The sequence below is a fragment of the Schistocerca cancellata genome, chromosome 1, assembly GCF_023864275.1.
Source record: "Schistocerca cancellata isolate TAMUIC-IGC-003103 chromosome 1, iqSchCanc2.1, whole genome shotgun sequence".
NCBI lineage: Eukaryota > Metazoa > Arthropoda > Insecta > Orthoptera > Acrididae > Schistocerca > Schistocerca cancellata.
In genome coordinates this window covers 1,173,022,139-1,173,044,627 of record NC_064626.1, presented here as the reverse complement: position 1 = coordinate 1,173,044,627, position 22,489 = coordinate 1,173,022,139, and the positions used below count along the sequence as shown (strand labels likewise).

At 40.9% G+C, this 22,489-nt stretch overlaps 1 protein-coding gene across 2 annotated transcripts in view; it reads left to right on the top strand.

The window, feature by feature from the left end:
* LOC126094153 (transcription initiation factor TFIID subunit 13) overlaps positions 1-22,489 on the top strand; it is a 427,001-nt gene that overhangs the window by 378,816 nt on the left and 25,696 nt on the right. The window contains exon 1 of one of the 2 annotated variants that reach the window (XM_049908773.1): positions 16,340-16,493. The exons of the other annotated variant lie outside the window; for it this stretch is intronic. Coding sequence (XP_049764730.1) covers positions 16,473-16,493 — 21 coding nt within the window. The 5' untranslated portion in view covers positions 16,340-16,472. Of the gene's footprint in view, positions 1-16,339; positions 16,494-22,489 lie in introns of those variants that run through there. 2 annotated transcript variants of the gene reach the window in all.

Genomic DNA, 22,489 nt, shown 5'->3' with positions numbered 1-22,489 from the left:
AGCGAGACGGAACAGTTCAAGTTCCTAGGCGTTCGGATAGATAGTAAGCTGTTGTGGAAAGCCCATGTCCAGGATCTTGTTCAGAAACTAAATGCTGCTTTATTTACCATTAGAACAGTATCTGAAATAAGTGACTGTTCAACACGAAAAGTTGTCTACTTCGCATATTTTCATACGCTTATGTCGTGTGGTATTATTTTTTGGGGTAATTCTTCTGATTCAAAAAGGGTATTTTTGGCTCAAAAACGGGCTGTTCGAGCTATATGTGGTGTGAGTTCGAGTACCTCTTGTCGATCCCTATTCAATACTCTGGGAATTCTGACATTGCCCTCACAGTATATATTTTCTTTAATGTCGCTGGTTGTTAGCAATATTAGCTTATCCCCAAGAGCTAGCAGCTTTCACTCAGTTAATACTAGGCAGAAATCAAATCTTCAAGTGGAATGCACTTCCTTGCTCTTGTGCTGAAAGGAGTGCAATATTCTGCTGCATCCATTTTCAATAAGCTACCACAAGAACTAAAAAATCTTAACAGTAGCCCAAACACTTTTAAGTCTAAACTGAAGAGTTTCCTCATGGCTCACTCCTTCTATTCTGTCGAGGAGCTTCTGGAAGAGCTGAAAAATTGAACAAATTCCAGTGTTACTTTGTTGATTTTCTTTATTTAAACTTACGAACTGTCACCTGAATATGTTGCGTATATTTCATTTTATCTGTTTCTACTATCGTGTTATAATTTCATGTATTGACTCGATCCATGACCATGGAGACTTCTTAATTTGGTCCCACGGAACAATAAATAAATGACACTGCAGGGTACGAGTTAGTGCCGTCGCTGAACGAGACCGCAGTTCGTGGTCTAGTGGCTAGCGTTGCTGCCGCTGGATCACGGGTCCCGGGATCGATTCCCCGACGGGTCGCGGAATTCTCCGCCCAGAGATTGGCTGTTTGGGTTTTCCTCATCATTTCATCATTATTTCGGAAATGGCGAGACTGGACTGGAAAAAAAAGTACAGGCGCTAACAACCATGCCGATGAGCACCCCACCAACCAGATCATCACAGTTGAACGACTCTAGGGGAGTGCAGGATGACTTCGATGGAACTACCAGTAAGTTAATGAAGATGCCTCGGTAAAAGAAACTCATGTAACAATAAAATACAGTATTAGTGGCGAGCTGTTTGAAGCGGTCGCCTCGACTGCAAAGAGACACGAAATGGAAGGAGCACCTGAAGGCCGGCCTGTGTCGCCGAACGGTTCTAGGTGCTTCAGTCTGGAACCGCGCGACCGCTACGGTCTCAGTTTCGAATCCTGCCTCGGGCATGGATGTGTATTATGTACTTAGGTTAGTTAGGTTTAAGAAGGTTTAGGGAAATGATGACCTTCGATGTTAAGTCCCATAGGGCTCAGAGCCATTTTTTTTTTTTTTTTTTTTTTTTTTAGCACCTAAGGTCGTTTGTAGGGAAGGCGTTTGGTCGAGTTCAGTTTTTGGGACAATTCTAACAAACTGAAGCTTATCTACAGGCTGACAATTACTGAACTATATGAAATAAAACCGTGATAACTTCTGAACGGCTTGCGTTAGAACGTTCAAATTGCGCGGTTGGCCGCGGGGCATGGTGGTTCAAATGGCTCTTAGCTCTATGGGACTTAACTTCTGAGGTCATCAGTCCCCTAGAACTTAGAACTACTTAAACCTAACTAACCTAAGGACATCACACACGTCCATGCCCGAGGCAGGATTCGAAACCGACCGTAGCGGTCGCGCGGTTCCAGACTGTAGCGCCTAGAACCGCTCGGCCACTCCGGCCGGCTGCAGGGCATGGTGGGAATTAGTATGCGCATGCATGGTTTGGTTTAGCGACGAAGCTGACTTTCATTTGGATGGGTTCGTCAATAAGCAAAATTGGGGGACTGACAATCCGCATTTCACGATCGAAAAGTCTCTTCACCCTCAACGGGTGACTGCGTGGTGTGCAATGTTCAGTCACGGAGCAATCCGTGCGATTTTCCTTGGTGGCACGGTGACTACCGAACGGTATGTGGAGGTTTAAGACGATGATGTCATCCCACTGTCCAAAGTGACCCTGATTTCGACAAAATGTGGTTCATGCAAGACGGAATTCGACCCTACCGTAGCAGGAGAGTGTTTGATGTACTGGAGGAGCACTTTGGTGACCGCATTCTGGTTCTGGGGTGCCCAGAAGCCACTGGCATGGGCCTCGATCGGCCGCCATATTCTCCGGATCTGAACAAATACGACTCCTTTTTTGTGGGACCATATTAAAGACAAGGTGTGCAGCAATAACCCCAAAACCATTGCTGAGCCGAAAATAGCTATTCAGAAGGTCATCCAGAGCATCGATGTTCTGACACTTCAGCGGGTCGTGCACACTTTCGCTATTCGTCTGTGTCACCTCATCGCCAATGATGGCAGGCATATCGAACTAGTCATAACCTAAATCCGTATGTCTGCAGTGACGTTTACATAAAGTGTGTGCACGCCGTCGTTTGTAACCAATTTAAGTTTTTTTTTTCATATAGTTCAATAATAGCCACCCTGTATAAAGGAAACCACGTATAGAACACTTGTGCGACCCATTCTGGAGTGTTGTACGAGTGTTTGGGATCCCCAGCAAGTCGGATTAAAGAAGGAGATCGAAGCAATTCAGAGGCGTGCTGCTAGATTTGTTACCGGTAGGTTCGATCGACACACGGTTATTACAGAAATGCTCTGCGAACTCAAATGGGAATTCCTGGAGGGAAGAAGACGTTCTTTTCGTGAATCACTATTGAGAAAAGTTTAGTCAGACTGCAAAACGATCCTAATGCCACGAGCGTACGTCTCGCGTAAGAACCACTAAGGCAAGTCAAGGTAAATCAGGGCTCGCGCGGAAGCGAGTGTAACGGGAAAGGAAGGACTATCAGTGGTAAAGGTACCCTCCGCCAGTTGGCGTATGATGGCTTGCGGAGCATGTGGCTGTAGTTTTGTAGGCGTTTCAAAGCACTCTGTAGTTCTTAGCAGCGTGATATCATTCACTGACGGCGAAACTCGCAGCGATTACCTGTGGGTCTGGGGTTCGGATCTGGAGGGGTTCGCAGTTTGTCACCCCCTCCCCAGGTGCAGATATATAGTTGGGTTCTGCGGGGAAGATGGACACTTTGTCCCTCCCCCATCTCACATAAAATTTACTGTCATCATAACTTTGAATGTGCCACAGATGCCTAGAATTTAACACAACAATTATTACGAGAGTCGTCCCCAAAGTAAGTTCCATTTCTATTTCCATCCGCGGCAACGCTACGATCGCAGTTCCGAGCATGCACTACAGTTACTATGACTCAAGGACAAGACATGTATGAGATTTTCAGATCGCTGCTGCCGACATGTGATTTCTAGTGCCGTAATTGAAAATGCCACCGCGTGTGAAATCAGATCTGTGATTCGTTTTCTAAACGCAAAGAAAGTTAAACCAAAGGAAATTCATCTTCAGATCTGCGGGGTTTACGGACAAAATGCTATGAGTGATTCAATGGTTAGAAGATGGGTCGGACTGTCAATGAAGGAGGTGATCAAGTGCACGATGAAGAACGAAGTGGACGTCCGTCTTATCACTGATGAACTGGTTCACACAATTGAAGAGAAGATTAAGCACAACAGTAAGTTTACACTTCATGCCCTTGCTACGGAAGTTCCGCAAATCTCGCGATCACTAATTCATGAAATTGTTATTGAAAAACTTAAATTTTGAAAACTTTGCTCACTCGCGTTGGGTACCCAAAATTCTTACTGAACAACACAAAAAATAACGGATGGGCAGTGCACTTCAGTTTCTGACACGCTACAATGAAGAAGGCGATGGTTTTCTTTCTCGGATAACCACGGTGGGGTGAAACTTTGGTATCGTACGACACCCCTGAAACAAAACGGCAATCAATGGAATGGAGGCACATTCATCCCCAACGAAGATTAAGCTTAAGAAAATCTTGACACTTCGAAAAGTCGTGTGCACCGTTTTGTGGGACAGAAAGGTATTTTGCTGATTGATTTCTTACCACGAGGCCAAATAATCAATGCACATGGTTACTGCGAGACCATTGAGAAATTGCGCCGCGCAATACAGAACAAGCGCCGAGGATTACTATCAAAAGGTGTTGCTTTTTTCCACGATAATGCCCGACCTTACACGGCGAATGTGACCAAACAACTCTTACGGGAATTCCACTGGGACGCGTTTGATCATCCTCCGTACAGCCCGGACCTCGCTCCTAGCGACTTTCATCTCTTCTGACACCTAAAATCTGTCCTTGGTAGTCAACACTTCAACGGTGCTGACAAGCTGAAAGAACATGTTACCACGTGGTTGAATACACAGGCGGCAACCTTCTATGAAGAAGGTATACAGAAACTTGTGCCACGCTGTGACAAGTGCCTACAATTTCGGAAGCTATGTAGAAAAGTAGTTTAACAGTTGTAGATTTTTGTACAATAAATATTTTTTTCTGTATCTGTGCACGTTTGTTTTATATAACCAAACGGAACTTACTTTGTGGACATACCTCGTATATACATGAAGCGTTGCGACAACACGACGCTATGACTCGACTGATAAGTCGAGATGACCACGTCAGTAAGTACATAAATTGTTTTCAGACAATAATGATAATAATAATTGTTTGCTTTAGTGCTTCGTACATCACTTTAGAACAAACACCAAAAAACTGACATCGGGAAAATATATCATTTTAAAATCTTTTGTGAAGTTAAAGTGTCATCCAACTAACGTAAGAACTACGAATGTAATTGCAACAGCTCTCCCAACGTTCACACTGTCATAGTTTGCACAGCATAAAACAGTACAAAATCGAAGACTGCACTCCGCACCATCAGTAATTCACTTAGCACTACCACTGTGAACACAGTATGCAGACTATGGATATGGGAGCATGTAAAGAAGTGGATTGGGGAGGGGGAATGCTGTTTCTTTCAGACATTTTCGTTCCCTTTTGGTAAATTCAGTCCTTCTCTTACTTTTATTCTTAGTGGAGGATATTTCTCGTTCTACATTGTTTTACTCATCTTCGTGTGGTTTGCCGGTACCACGAAACATGTCGAGCTTGTTGGTGACAGCAAGTGCGTTAATCCTGTGAACGAGCAGGTTTGCCTGACAGGGTCTTTTTCTGCAGCGGGTGGTAAGGATGCAAGCCAGTCCACAAGAGAAATCCGTCTGGAAAACAACTGAAAAGTATCCTTATTAAAAATAGCTCGTAATTTGCTAGAACTCCTTGCCATTTTCGAGGCTATCGGTCCAAAGTCGTACAAAGTCTTGCGATTTTTACTGATTCGACTTCTCCCTTCAGCCACCGCGTCAAGTATCTTCTTGGAGTGAACGACCAAATTCTGGTAGATGACTGCCATGATAATCATTAGCGCCTACGTAATGTGTCGCTCAGTGCTCATATCACTCACCTTCCCGAATCCTCTGTCGAGAGATGCAGACTGGGAACACGGATAATGCGCTTGCAACGATGATGTGGAAAGAATAAACTCTTATTTCAGAGGAATCATCAATGAAAAAAGAGAAATTATGAAAAAATATATGGAAATTTTCCTCCCCCGTCAGAAAATAGTAAATCCAGATAAACACAAATAAAAATAAAAGTTACTAAGATGTAAAAAGGAATACTCGGTAAAAAAAAAATAAGTCCGCCAAAAGGACAGCTGCAAGCTGAGAATAATACTTAACTCTATTTGATCGAGCCAGCTATCTATAGCACTTACGTAGTAACCGACATCTGCATTTTACTTTCAAAACAGTCAGCCACAATCGAAAAATGAAATCAACGTAGCAAAAAGGCGTACCAACATTACGACCTTGTAGCTGTTTTGACCTCTTGCACTAGAAGTTGCGCACCTACTTGAAAATTGTACGGAGAATGTTAATCTCGAACGATCCTACTGTCTATATGCTCAGAAATTTAAACAGGATGAGGAAGGAGGAGGCGCAAGATTCTAAAATTGCTGTTTCTTACATAAATGTGTTGGTTGCTTTCGAGATGTGTCATGACAAGAACTAAATGTGTTGTGACAATATAAACGTCCCAGAGAATTGAAGGTTATGCACTAAAATATTTGTTACACGCAGCTTAGTTTGGTACTTTTAAAAGGTAAGAACGATTCTATGTTTATCTTCAACAGTGCTGGACCGGTGCTTTTCTGTACTCAGACAAAACAAGGTATGAGAAATCGACAGGAAAAAAGATTGATTGAGTGCTCTATTCCAGAAGTATCATGCAAAAAGCTGCTTCTGCCTTGAGTTTAAGTCAACTCAAAAACGCAGCTGCGCCGAAGAAATAGCATTATTTTCCATGGCCATTGTGACAACCAAACACAGCGATCAGCAATGTAATGCTACAGTTGGCTAAGCGAGAGGTTTAGCAGACTCACGGGAAATCACTCCTAGAAGCGTGCTATGGATAAATACTCTGTACTCCAAGTTACAGGGAGAGGGCGGCAGCTGTCCCCCCCCCCTCTCCCCACCCTGTGGGTGCACTTGTCACTACGGAGACGTAACATGTTGAAACATTGCGTCCCGCCAACGACATAAGTCAATGCAGAAGCCAAGAATATTTCATCTCAGTGGAACGTGATCTGTAGCATTCTGATTAGTTTGCATGTGAATAAACTCTAATACGGAGTTGTTGCTTTCTGAAAATTTAGTAACTTCGGAATCCCACTAAAAATTCTCACCGTTTCGCAGTGCGGAGGAGGAACTTGCGAGGCGCACCAAGAAAGCAAGTTTCCTGATGTTGTTCCCTTTAAAGTAGACGTATTTAGACGGAAAAACTGCGCATGCGCAACACATCTATGACGTGACAAACATATGCCTTCCGGACAGGTTCCGCTTAGAGCCAGTACCGCGGCAGCAGTGCCCCGAAATGACCTCTGTTATTCGTTCACCCGCCACCTGCGAGGTTCGGTCAGTGATAGGGTTCCAGTGATAGCGCCCATCGAAATACATAGTTAGCTCCGTCGGGTCTACGGGCCCATCATCGTGAACAAACAGATGATGCGTCGCTGGTGCAGGAATTTTCCCGAAGGTCGTCAAAGTGTGTATGATCAAGAGCGCAGTGGGCGGTTATCCCTCATCAATGATCATCTGGTTGAGCTGGTGCAGCAGTGCATCCTGCGGAACAGTCGCTTCACAATTATGGAGGTCAGCAGCCATTTTCCACGGATATCGCGATCCTTGTTGCATAAAATTATCACTAAGCATCTGACGACTGTCATACGCTGGTTCCATTCACAGGGGGTAGACTTCTATGACACTTCTACGAAAGTTGATCCCACGATAAGACAAGTGTCTCAGTTCTTTTGGTGACTATGTCAAAAAAATAGCTCAAACATAGCTGTACCTGTTGCCAATAAAGTTTTTCATGTAACTACATTGTATTTGTTTTCCAAAAAACACGGAAACTTACTTTCTGGAGCCGGCACAATGCTATGGACAAAAGAAGACAGTCAGTATCTGACATTCGTTTCATTTATGCAGGTAAGTCTAAAGCAGTGGTGCTACATGCCAGGTAACAAAAAGAACTTCAAAATATGTTTAGAATATCACATTTCAGCCTCACCCGAAATCTGTTCAATAATTGTCAGTGATGGTTTATCCAATATTTGACAGGATTCCGGAAACCTCTACGTAAATTGCGAACGGTTACGCGTACACTGAAATGCCTCTCGGTTTTAATTGCTGAACGATAGATCTTGCTTCGAAGAAAAGTGAGCTATGTAAATTGCCACAAATTTTCTGTTGTTGTTGTTGTGGTCTTCAGTCCTGAGACTGGCCTGATGCAGCCCTCCATGCTACTCTATCCTGTGCAAGCCTCTTCATCTCCCAGTACCTACTGCAACCTACATCCTTCTGAATCTGCTTAGTGTATTCATCTCTTGGTCTCCCTCTACGATTTTTACCCTCCACGCTGCCCTCCAGTGCTAAATTGGTGATCCCTTGATGCCTCAGAACATGTCCTACCAACCGATCCCTTCTTCTGGTCAAGTTGTGCCACAAACTTCTGTTCTCCCCAATCCTATTCAATACTTCCTCATTAGTTATGTGATCTACCCATCTAATCTTCAGCATTCTTCTGTAGCACCAAATTTCAAAAGCTTCTATTCTCTTCTTGTCCAAACTATTTACCGTCCATGTTTCACTTCCATACATGGCTACACTCCATACAAATACTTTCAGAAATGACTTCCTGACACTTAAATCTATACTCGATGTTAACAAATTTCTCTTCTTCAGAAACGCTTTCCTTGCCATTGCCAGTCTACATTTTATATCCTCTCTACTTCGTCCATCATCAGTTATTTTGCTCCCCAAATAGCAAAACTCCTTTACTACTTTAAGTGTCTCATTTCCTAATCTAATACCCTTAGCATCACCCGACTTAATTCGACTACATTCCATTATCCTCGTTTTGCTTTTGTTGATGTTCATCTTATATCCTCCCTTCAAGACACCATCCATTCCGTTCAACTGCTCTTCCAAGTCCTTTGCTGTCTCTGACAGAATTACAATGTCATCGGCGAACCTGAAAGTTTTTATTTCTTCTCCATGGATTTTAATACCTACTCCAAATTTTTCTTTTGTTTCCTTTACTGCTTGCTCAATATAGAGATTGAATAACATCGGGGAGAGGCTACAACCCTGTCTTACTCCCTTCCCAACCACTGCTTCCCTTTCATGTACCTCGACTCTTATAACTGCCATCTGGTTTCTGTACAAGTTGTAAATAGCCTTTCGCTCCCTGTATTTTACCCCTGCCACCTTTAGAATTTGAAAGAGAGTATTCCAGTCACCATTATCAAAAGCTTTCTCTAAGTCTACAAATGCTAGAAATGTAGGTTTGCCTTTCCTTAATCTTTCTTCCAAGATAAGTCGTAAGGTCAGTATTGCCTCACGTGTTCCAATATTTCTACGGAATCCAAACTGATCTTCCCCGAGGTCGGCTTCTACTACTTTTTCCATTCGTCTGTAAAGAATTCGTGTTAGTATTTTGCAGCTGTGGCTTATTAAACTGATTGTTCGGTAATTTTCACATCTGTCAACACCTGCTTTCTTTGGGATTGGAATTATGATATTCTTCTTGAAGTCTGAGGGTATTTCCCCTGTTTCATACATCTTGCTCACCAGGTGGTAGAGTTTTGTCAGGACTGGCTCTCCCAAGGCCGTCAGTAGTTCCAATGGAATGTTGTCTACTCCGGGGGCCTTGTTTCGACTCAGGTCTTTCAGTGCTCTGTCAAACTCTTCACGCAGTATCGTATCTCCCATTTCATCTTCATCTACATCCTCTTCCATTTCCATAATATTGTCCTCAAGTGCATCGCTCTTGTATAGACCCTCTATATACTCCTTCCACCTTTCTGCTTTCCCTTCTTTGCTTAGAACTGGGTTTCCATCTGAGCTCTTGATGTTCATACATGTGGTTCTCTTATCTCCAAAGGTCTCTTTAATTTTCCTGTAGGCAGTATCTATCTTACCCCTAGTGAGATAAGCCTCTACATCCTTACATTTGTCCTCTAGCCATCCCTGCTTAGCCATTTTGCACTTCCTGTCGATCTCATTTTTGAGACGTTTGTATTCCTTTCTGCCTGCTTCATTGACTGCATTTTTATATTTTCTCCTTTCATCAATTAAATTCAATATTTCTTCTGTTACCCAAGGATTTCTACTAACCCTCTTCTTTTTACCTACTTGATCCTCTGCTGCCTTTACTACTTCATCCCTCAGAGCTACCCATTCTTCTTCTACTGTATTTCTTTCCCCCATTCCTTTCAATTGTTCCCTTATGCTCTCCCTGAAACTCTGTACTACCTCTGGTTCTTTCAGTTTATCCAGGTCCCATCTCCTTAAATTCCCACCTTTTTGCAGTTTCTTCAGTTTTAATCTACAGGTCATAACCAATAGATTGTGGTCAGAGTCCACATCTGCCCCTGGAAATGTCTTACAATTTAAAACCTGGTTCCTAAATCTCTGTCTTACCATTATATAATCTATCTGATATCTTTTAGTGTCTCCAGGGTTCTTCCATGTATACAACCTTCTATCATGATTCTTAAACCAAGTGTTAGCTATGATTAAGTTGTGCTCTGTGCAAAATTCTATCAGGCGGCTTCCTCTTTCATTTCTTAGCCCCAATCCATATTCACCTACTACGTTTCCTTCTCTCCCTTTTCCTACACTCGAATTCCAGTCACCCATGACTATTAAATTTTCGTCTCCCTTCACTATCTGAATAATTTCTTTTACTTCATCACACATTTCTTCAATCTCTTCGTCATCTGCAGAGCTAGTTGGCATATAAACTTGTACTACTGTAGTAGGTGTGGGCTTCGTATCTATCTTGGCCACAATAATGCGTTCACTATGTTGTTTGTAGTAGCTTACCCGCATTCCTATTTTCCTATTCATTATTAAACCTACTCCTGCATTACCCCTATTTGACTTTGTGTTTATAACCCTGTAGTCACCTGACCAGAAGTCTTGTTCCTCCTGCCACCGAACTTCACTAAATCCCACTATATCTAACTTTAACCTATCCATTTCCCTTTTTAAATTTTCTAACCTACCTGCCCGATTAAGGGATCTGACATTCCACGCTCCGATCCGTAGAACGCCAGTTTTCTTTCTCCTGATAACGACATCCTCTTGAGTAGTCCCCGCCCGGAGATCCGAATGGGGGACTATTTTACCTCCGGAATATTTTACCCAAGAGGACGCCATCATCATTTAATCATACAGTAAAGCTGCATGCCCTCGGGAAAAATTACGGCCGTAGTTTCCCCTTGCTTTCAGCCGTTCGCAGTACCAGCACAGCAAGGCCGTTTTGGTTATTGTTACAAGGCCAGATCAGTCAATCATCCAGACTGTTGCCCTTGCAACTACTGAAAAGGCTGCTGCCCCTCTTCAGGAACCACACGTTTGTCTGGCCTCTCAACAGATACCCCTCCGTTGTGGTTGTACCTACGGTACGGCTATCTGTATCGCTGAGGCACGCAAGCCTCCCCACCAACGGCAAGGTCCATGGTTCATGGGGGGAGACAAATTTTCTATAATTTGGAAATATAAATTTTCTATAATTTGGAAATATAAAGGAAAATTATCGTGTATGTTATCCTTGGTCAATCAGAATTGGATTTAATTCGAACAACAAGCCCATCGGGAAGCACGCTTTTGTTTTGGTGAGTTACAAGCGATTATACAAACAAAAAAAGATTTCCATGCACACCTCGAGGGGCAGAAGAACGTTTCAGGAAAACGTAACCATATAGTCTCTTTTTTCTACAATTTTTCTATGTATTGATAAGCACACAGCTATACCGTAGTAAGTACGTTCGAAAGCAATCTTCACTAAAATGATAGTACTAGTAGCACGAAACAGGCGACACAGCAATATAACTAAAAGTCGTAATATCGAAGACGATGGATTACCTTACAAGAAACTTCCATGCAAATGGCAAAATTAAAGGAATTTTTTTAACAAGAGAGCCGTATCGGTGCCTCTCCGTATCACTTAAATGTTGAGCATATGTGGAATAACGATCAGTACTTCACACCTTTGCGCATGAAAGCAATGTCTCCATTTATATTTAAAAAAAAAAAAAGCAAACAGCACGTATTCCAATTGGAATTCCTTACGCAGAGCATGCAGACACGATTATAATTCTGTGTGTACACCAATAAGAGAGCTTATATGAGGGTGAACTGGAAAGTAGTCCCGCAAGACGTAAATTCATTACACACACACACACACACACACACACACACACTGCACCCTATGGTGTAAAGGTTCAAAAAAGGATGCAGTCTATAATAACTACAATTCACTTCGTGACAAGAAATAAAAACACCTACAGCCATCCTTATGATTTTATTTTGTTGCTACCAATTTCTACGCTTCATTGCGTCATTTTCAGGCTGTTTTGATGCGGTACAGATTGATACGATCCGCATGCATAACCCATCAGTTGCCAGCATTACTGGATTGGGTTCAAATGGCTCTGAGCACTGTGGGACAGCTTCTGAGGTCATCAGTCCCATAGAACTTAGAACTACTTAAACCTAACTAACCTAAGGACATCACACACACCCATGCCCGAGGCAGGATTCGAGCCTGCGACCGTAGCGGTCGCGCGGTTCCAGACTATAGCGCCTAGAATCGCTCGGCCACCAAGGCCGGCTGCAAGTTTGATTTTCACGAGAACAATTGAGGATGCATCCGTTTCAGCACATCGTAGATCTGAGCCTTTTTTACCGTTTCGATATGAAACATCTAGATGTACTTGAGAAAATAAAAATAATAAATTAAAGTTGTATTACTACCTGTAATTTAATGTGCGTAGGTGCGTTGTTCGAATGCTTCGAAGAGCTTGTAAACTTAATATCTACTCCAAATTTCACGAAAATTATGGATACATAAAAACTGTGCTCCAAAATCCCTTGGAATTATTATCAGCTTTCTAAATATCATGCCTTGAACGACAGTGCAGACGTCGATGATTTTTGCGAAATATACATGTCAGCTGAGGCTTTAAATATAGAGAGCCGCCCATCATTCAACAAAATATAATGGAACATAACGTATCAGGGACAAATTATTATTCAAATATAACTTAAATATAGGAAAGTTAGTGCGAATGAAATGACGTGGCTCACGCGAAAGGATTTAAGCCGCTCACTTTTTCAAACTTCGAATGCAGTAGGAATACCGTACGTTAGACGGGAAGAAGTTCACGTTACGGCGACTAAAATGCATGCAAGAATTTCTAAATCCCTTTTCTACGCTTTGAACACTGATCACGATATCTGAATGATAAAAGTTCTGCTAATTATCTCTTAATAACTAGAGCACATCTTTGTATAAAAGTGACGCTATTTAATAATCTCCAAAGTAAACTGAAATATTTGTCTGAGTTGCGGCTCGGCCGATAGCGCCGACTTCTGAGTGGAGTTAGGAGAAACAATTGAAATGTAATGAGCGTATGGCATTGTTGGCCGGGAGGAATTGCAGGGCATTCGGCCGTCGTAGTGCAGGTCCTTGTTAGTTGACGCCACTTCGGCGACTTGTGGGTTAATGAAGATGAAAATGACAATGAAGGACACAAACATCCAGTCCCCTGCCGGGAATCAAACCCGGGCTCCCTACCTGACAAGCGGAAACGTTACCGCTACGCTACGGAGGCGGACATTGAAAACAATCGTTTTAGTATGAACCAAATGCAATAGCATTCTTGCTAGAACTGTAAACTGAATTCTGCATCAGCTACTCGAATACACGATTCATTGGCACTGCGGTTGATAGTAGGAAATTTTCGTATAATAGAATAAAGCATTATAGTTTCCTGTTCATTTATAATTCTTAAAATTCACAGCAGAAGTCTGATTCACTCACTGCTACACAGCTGCCACCCCTCTGTTAAAACAAACATTCTTCTTCTTATCTGAATACTACTTTACCGTCAATGAACGTACGTATCCGGTTTAGAGAGTATGCAGTCTCACATATTTCCTGAAACACTCGTAATTCCAGAGCACAAACTATTCTCTCACTGTCATCATCCATTGGCTCTCGATTTCCTGATGTGAGTGTATTAAATACAGTACAGCAGAGATGAGCAAACTCGACACTGGTTACCACCTATAGACCAAGTATCTTGTATGAACGTTATAAGAAATTAATAAGGAAGAGGGCGAGTTTATGGTTGACATCAACGGTTCTAATAATTTACATTTCGCAGATATACATCTCCGCATAAAGCCGCAATCGAAGTGAACCCAGTTTCATAAGGCTACAAGAGAATCTGCTGGGAATGCGACGCAGCGACATTGACATACAGGAAATGCGGATTCAGTGACTTGCATTGGGCAGTGAAACATTATCATATGTATTTTAATTCGTGGATTAAGCCAGAAAATTGTATAAAGTACTCTGGTTAACCCCGTGGTTCCAGATCTTCAAGCCCCTTTGCGAGGCGTAACGGTTTTCAAGCATTATTGTGCTATATGGACTGCCTCAATTGGAAGAGATATAAAATATCAATTGTCATCAAATATTGCGGTTTTGTTGTTTACATAAATTGCTCGTAGACACTTTGAGGTCATTGAAATACAGTAAATGTCCAAAATAAGCAATCTTATGCGACAATGTTCGTCTGCAACGATCAAAGCTGTACACGCACATTTGTTGCAGCTTCCGTACCTGCTACACGCAACCCCGGTATTTCACACGCAGCTAATTTTCAGTATCGACAAGCAAATCAGTTCCTTACAATTTAAAATAGAATAGAGGCAAGGACTTAGCTGAGGAGACCCTTTACTGGGATTAAACTTTAAACGATCACAAATATACAAATGTGTCGTACAGTCAAATTCACTATTAACTGCTGCAGTCCTGTTCCCATGTCAGACTTACGTGTAAGACCAGAAGAACAGTTGATATTTAGTCTATCGAAAGGTGTAACTGACATCGCAGTAGCTACAGACTTCTGAAAGGTTTCTTAACAATCGTAACTATGAAGAGGCTTTTGAACTCGACACCAGTTTTCTGCCACACCATGCATACGAGACGAAACAGTGGTTTCTGCGATTGCTTTCTTTTTCGCTGTGACATGCGCTCCCAAGCCGTGACTTGAAAGCTATTAGGCGTATGTAAAAGAACAGCCTCTACTGATCGCTACTGTCCTTTCAACTGCGTGTGCTGTTTAAAAGTCATTAAGCCACGCAAGTCAAAGCTTTCGAATTGTGTAACTGAATGAAAACCTGCCTAAGATATTTCAAAATTATTTCCATTTATCACAGATTTTATGTAATAGGTACTTGGAAGAGAATATTTCTTGGTTGCAGAAATTATGCGAGCATTTTCTCTTTACCTGGGTATTGGAGTGTGAAGGTTTAGATTCCATTGCCACAGAAACGACGCTTCTGCCCTTCCTTAGACAAACGAATATTTTGTAACCAACAAGGTTATTATATGTCCTTAGTCAAAGATAACACACTGTCGATACAATGACCATGGAACAATGGTTCGCCGATCACCAGTGGCCGTGGTTGTCAGTCCCGAGAATGAACGGTGAGAAACACTACAATTTACTTTATCACCTCTGTGAGATGTCGACGGAACAATAAGCAAACGAGACGATAGGTAACGTAAATGTTAAGAAAAACACAGTTTTTACGCGTTATCAAACTCCTCGATTCACTATACACAGGATTCTGCTTTGGCGTCTTACGAGCAGATTCTTCTGTGGAGATCTCAAGAAAAAACACTGATAAAGTAGTCCTATAGGAATTAATGATATAGCAGCGCAACACGACTTGTGCGAAACAATCTAGAACTGCCAAAAAGTATAGCACAGAAAAAAACAAAAACAAACAAAAAAAAATAGCTCAGGAATCACCGCGGTGCTTGATGTACTAATGCCGCAGAGTCCGTCCACTAAGATAATCATCGTAAAGCATAAGGAAACGAGAAATATTTAGAGACATTACTTTTTTTGCGTAAAATTAGCGCTTTAGTAAAAACCTATTGCAGCAAGGCAATAAACGTAACTAAGAAAAGAGAAAGGATCTGCTTACACAGAATTTCATGGGCAGGTAACAAAAAATAAAACTTATCTTTGGTATCTCCAAAATCGTTTTACTTAGTTCATGGGACAAAAACAGTTTCGCACGGAATTTTATGTACGTAACAAGTTAACATAACTGACATTTCTGATATGCCATGAAACTATTCTCATACGGAAAGAAAACTATGTGTGATTCCAATTGTACTTACGGACTGTGACAGTTTTGGGATCAAACGCCGACACCTTCTCCTCGATGAGGTCAATCCTTGTCCGTAGTTTGGTCGCCCTTTCGGAAACATCTTGAAGCTGTTTAGCGAGGTCATCGAATATGTCGTTTGCTATAACAACTAGCGAAGCCAATTGTCGCAACGCATTGCTGAGCGTATTATTCGTCACTGCTTCCAATTCATATTCCGTGACCACCGACGCGCTTTCTTCCTTGTGCAAACTCTGCCGGCTCAAGTAAATTGGCTCGACAATGCGCTGAATAAACGGCATATTTATTCTTCTTTAACGTTCTGCCTCGTTTGATCTTCATTCCCGCTTAAATTTTATAGAATACTAGGTAATTACAATAAACTTAAGGTTCGTTCATTTTGCAGTTTCATTTGTTCCCGCCAGCTGACGCGCGCACCACTCGCACCACACACTTTGAAGTTTACGCCAAGACTGCCATACGAGCACCTGGCGAGTGGGCTGCAGTAGTGCCAACGCTGCGGAGAAAGACTGGTTCTCTTAGCAGTACAGATCGTGCCATCTAGCGGAGAAAAGTTCCTGGATGTAGTATGCGGACGCATTTTGTTGACAATAGAAGTTTTAAGTGTAAAATTGTGTGTTAGGGATGGATGAAGGATTTGAAGGGGTAAATTAATTGATTTATCAAATTTTTTAGACATTGTGTTCGTACTCTTTTGTTTTCTATGATCTGTGTATGATATATAATAGTTTACATCGCTCCACTACTATTTTGTGTACAGTATATTATTCTTTTACCAGATTTTCATTCAGTGAATTCATGTTACTTGTATTTTATTACATTTTATTTATATTGCTACATCGTTTTAACTCAGGCTCACATTCAGATGCCTCTTAAAAGTCCATAATGACGAACAGAATTTCTAAACACATAGCAATACGGTACCTGGTACCTGTTTGTTGCATAAGTAAATGACAGATTTTTCGTAATTGCTCTTTCTGTATTTAAGTAGTCTCTATGAAGGAGGCAGCATTAGAGCTTATTAAATCTGTAAAACCAGCAGCTGCTGAATGTTGTACAAAAAACAAATATTTTTGAACTTGTGTCTCGCGTTTGGTCTTACTGTAAATCCCAGTAAACATAACTATGACTGTGGAAACTCACTCTTAAGAAGGGGAAACTGGAAGACTACACTACAGAAAATCTGTGTTTTTCTTTCAAAAGACTGAAGAAGATTGCAGTGCTTGTAAAAGAAGAAGAAGAAGGCAGGTAGAAAATAACCTGTACAGCCTGTTACAGGGTTTGGAGGAAAAACAGATTAGAAGCCTTTTAACATCATTCGTTTGGAGAGTATCAGAAGTGGGTGCCAGTCAATTGAGTGTATGTGCGATTTTTTTTACAGGGGAAAACTTGATAACATATTCCCACTAATATACATTTGTAGTTCAACATTATGATCATTGACACAGGAAACACATTGATCCACCAGGGACAGTAAGTCAGTCTTACACAGCTTCTGCTTAGATTTATGATTAGATAGCTAAGATTGGCTATGAAGTTTTTCGCTATGGACTCCTTTCATAAAAAGTTCTCTGTTTACTCGCCATGACAAAGCCGATAAAATTGAATCAAGATTTACAGAAGACAATGAAATGCCTCTCAAAACAATTTTAAATAATCCTGGTGTTGTGAAAAAGATAAATAAAACTATGGTCGTCAAAGCTACAAAGAAACTGTCTTGAGTTTTATGGCACATAGAAAATGTCTTGGAGCAGAAACTAGTGTGTTATGTGGAGAAACAAGGATCATAATGAAAAGAATTAAACGATTTTCTTTCATAAACAACAGTTTTCTCAAAGCTAAATGGATCCACTAAATCATATGATAATTCTACCAATAACATACTGCTGAAAGGTTATTTGGCAGTGTAGTTATCATTTCCCATAACATGTTCTTTTCTTAACTAAGCCATACATATTTCATTTTATATTTTGGCTGTAGCTTCTATGTGATCAAAGAGATTTGGCACAAAATTTCGACTGATTCCAAGTGAAGTTTTCATGTATTAGTCTAGCACGTAATATTGAATTTCAGTGACAGTTTTTGTTATTAATACCCCTGGCTGAACAATAGAGGAGACAGACTGAAATCCTTGCTGATGCCTGTACAATCTGAGCACTTCTCTCGTGGTCTCCCATTCTTATTGAGCCCTCTCTTTGACACTTTGAGTTTTGTTAAGTAATAAGGAAAGTAGCATAAAACTTAATGTTTGTCATAAATATAGGAAATATTATGTCTTACTATATGGCAACATTATAGGTTAGTGGATCTTTAATACTCATTTGTTTTGGAGGGAAATAAATTCAGAAGTGATTGATGATGTTTTGAGAGTAATTTTCTTTATTTTCACAAAGACACACATTAAGGTAAGGCTCTTCTTTAATGCATGATTTGTAACACTAAAAAGTTAAATTTCATAAAAGTATTACATTGGACCTATCCATTATATTCTTGGAAGTAAAGCTACTTGATAAAAATAACATCAGTTCTAGCTATTAATTTTAGGGATGGGTATATAACACTAGTACATCATTGTGTTTGCTCTTCCAGTGTTTGACCCCTGTCAATGACTGGTACCATGGTTTTATTTTTACGTAGGGTTCAAAGTATATTTGTCACTAAAATTAATAACATTGTGAATTCCTCTACTGGAAATGTATGTGTGTGAATCTTGGTTCCATCTATGCCATGATGTCAATCACTGGAACAACTGGCTGTCAACAAATAGACAATCTTCTTCTGGATTTGAGACTGAAGAGAAATTACCAGCCTTAACAAATGACAAAAGTTAGAGAAGCTTTCAGTTAAAGTATGTTTATGGTGCTGGCAGCTTTTGCAATGCATGCTGTTGTTGGCTATTTGTTTTGTTGCCAGTTGTGTGGTAATATGCAGTATGAGAATTACTGAATCTGATGAATTATTTTGGCAGAAGATGTGAATTTATTACTTGTCTTTTCGATACAGCATGAGATTGACAATTATTGATTTGGCTGTTGTTGTTGTGGTCTTCAGCCCTGAGACTGGTTTGATGCAGCTCTCCATGCTACTCTATCCTGTGCAAGCTTCTTCATCTCTCAGTACCTACTGCAACCTACATCCTTCTGAATCTGCTTAGTGTATTCATCTCTTGGTCTCCCCCTACGATTTTTACCCTCCACGCTGCCCTCCAATACTAAATTGGTGATCCCTTGATGCCTCAGAACATGTCCTACCAACCGATCCCTTCTTCTGGTCAAGTTGTGCCACAAACTTCTCTTCTCCCCAATCCTATTCAATACTTCCTCATTAGTTATGTGATCTACCCACCTAATCTTCAGCGTTCTTCTGTAGCACCACATTTCGAAAGCTTCTATTCTCTTCTTGTCCAAACTATTTACCGTCCATGTTTCACTTCCATACAAGGCTACACTCCATACCAATACTTTCAGAAATGACTTCCTGACACTTAAATCTATACTCGATGTTAACAAATTTCTCTTCTTCAGAAACGCTTTCCTTGCCATTGCCAGTCTACATTTTATATCCCCTCTACTTCGACCATCATCAGTTATTTTGCTCCCCAAATAGCAAAACTCCTTTACTACTTTAAGTGTCTCATTTCCTAATCTAATACCCTCAACATCACCCAACTTAATTAGACTACATTCCATTATTCTCGTTTTGTTTTTGTTGATGTTCATCTTATATCCTCCCTTCAAGACACCATCCATTCCGTTCAACTGCTCTTCCAAGTCCTTTGCTGTCTCTGACAGAATTACAATGTCATCGGCGAACCTGAAAGTTTTTATTTCTTCTCCATGGATTTTAATACCTACCCCGAATTTTTCTTTTGTTTCCTTTACTGCTTGCTCAATATACAGATTGAATAACATCGGGGAGAGGCTACAACCCTGTCTTACTCCCTTCCCAACCACTGCTTCCCTTTCATGTCCCTCGACTCTTATAACTGCCATCTGGTTTCTGTACAAATTGTAAATGGCCTTTCGCTCCCTGTATTTTACCCCTGCCACCTTTAGAATTTGAAAAAGAGTATTCCAGTCAACATTGTCAAAAGCTTTTTCTAAGTCTACAAATGCTAGAAACGTAGGTTTGCCTTTCCTTAATCTTTCTTCTAAGATAAGTCGTAAGGTCAGTATTGCCTCACGTGTTCCAGTATTTCTACGGAATCCAAACTGATCTTCCCCGAGGTCGGCTTCTACTACTTTTTCCATTCGTCTGTAAAGAATTCGTGTTAGTATTTTGCAGCTGTGGCTTATTAAACTGATTGTTCGGTAATTTTCACATCTGTCAACACCTGCTTTCTTTGGGATTGGAATTATGATATTCTTCTTGAAGTCTGAGGGTATTTCGCCTGTTTCATACATCTTGCTCACCAGATGGTAGAGTTTTGTCAGGACTGGTTCTCCCAAGGCCGTCAGTAGTTCCAATGGAATATTGTCTACTCCGGGGGCCTTGTTTCGACTCAGGGCTTTCAGTGCTCTGTCAAACTCTTCACGCAGTATCGTATCTCCCATTTCATCTTCATCTACTTCCTCTTCCATTTCCATAATATTGTCCTCAAGTGCATCGCCCTTGTATAGACCTTCTATATACCCCTTCCACCTTTCTGCTTTCCCTTCTTTGCTTAGAACTGGGTTTCCATCTGAGCTCTTAATGTTCATACAAGTGGTTCTCTTATCTCCAAAGGTCTCTTTAATTTTCCTGTAGGCAGTATCTATTTTACCCCTAGTGAGATACGCCTCTACATCCTTACATTTGTCCTCTAGCCATCCCTGCTTAGCCATTTTGCACTTCCTGTCGATCTCATTTTTGAGACGTTTGTATTCCTTTTTGCCTGCTTCATTTACTGCATTTTTATATTTTCTCCTTTCATCAATTAAATTCAATATTTCTTCTGTTACCCAAGGATTTCTACTAGCCCTCGTCTTTTTACCTACTTGATCCTCTGCTGCCTTCACTACTTCCTCCCTCAAAGCTAACCATTCTTCTTCTACTGTATTTCTTTCCCCCATTCCTGTCAATTTTTCCCTTATGCTCTCCCTGAAACTCTGTACAACCTCTGGTTCTTTCAGTTTATCCAGGTCCCATCTCCTTAAGTTCCCACCTTTTTGCAGTTTCTTCAGTTTTAATCTACAGGTCATAACCAATAGATTGTGGTCAGAGTCCACATCTGCCCCTGTAAATGTCTTACAATTTAAAACCTGGTTCCTAAATCTCTGTCTTACCATTATATAATCTATCTGATACCTTTTAGTGTCTCCAGGGTTCTTCCATGTATACAACCTTCTATCATGATTCTTAAACCAAGTGTTAGCTATGATTAAGTTGTGCTCTGTGCAAAATTCTACCAGGCGGCTTCCTCTTTCATTTCTTAGCCCCAATCCATATTCACCTACTACGTTTCCTTCTCTCCCTTTTCCTACACTCGAATTCCAGTCACCCATGACTATTAAATTTTCGTCTCCTTTCACTGTCTGAATAATTTCTTTTACTTCATCATACATTTCTTCAATTTCTTCGTCATCTGCAGAGCTAGTTGGCATATAAACTTGTACTACTGTAGTAGGTGTGGGCTTCGTATCTATCTTGGCCACAATAATGCGTTCACTATGTTGTTTGTAGTAGCTTACCCGCATTCCTATTTTCCTATTCATTATTAAACCTACTCCTGCATTACCCCTATTTGACTTTGTTTTTATAACCCTGTAGTCACCTGACCAGAAGTCTTGTTCCTCCTGCCACCGAACTTCACTAATTCCCACTATATCTAACTTTAACCTATCCATTTCCCTTTTTAAATTTTCTAACCTACCTGCCCGATTAAGGGATCTGACATTCCACGCTCCGATCCGTAGAACGCCAGTTTTCTTTCTGCTGATAACAATTTGGCTGTTATGTATTATAAAACTGGGTAGGCCTACTGGTTTTCATGTATATTTCTTCTATTGTACACAGCTCAGAATTTCTTGGAAAATGGTTTTGTACTCCAATGTTATAGTTTGGTTGTGGGTTGGTAAAACCTGTGAATGTGACTGGAGGAAAACTGGCTATGGTAACAGACTGATCTCCAGCATTGTCTGATGTATAGGTTTGGTTGAAATGGTACATTTTGGTTTTGAGTGGCAAAGCCAACAAGTGTGACTGGAGGTAAACTGGCTCCAGTGATGGACTGATCTTAGCGTAGCCCAATTACCATTTCAGAAACTTTGTGGGATATTTTCGAAATGTCTTGATTTCTGATGTTGTGCTTACGCAGGAACCTAATAGTACAGTGTAAATTGTACAGAATATTCTGTTTTGTATGACATTCTGCACAACAGATTTCATTATGCCGCCATGTAATTTCATACACTCCTCATGTTGATATTTGTTGAACACTGTTTTATGATTGGTTTCAGAGTTTGTCTAATCATCATCATGTTCATTTCCCATAATGCGCAGAACAGTTACCAAATGTAGTGCATGACATGAAAGCTACTGGCACCATAAACAGGCTTTTACCAAACTGTCGAGACAAGCACCACAATGGCCACTACACCCAAAGATTTTGGTGTGTCAAGGGTGGCATTCTATTACAAATTAAAGAGTGAAAGACCCAGTTT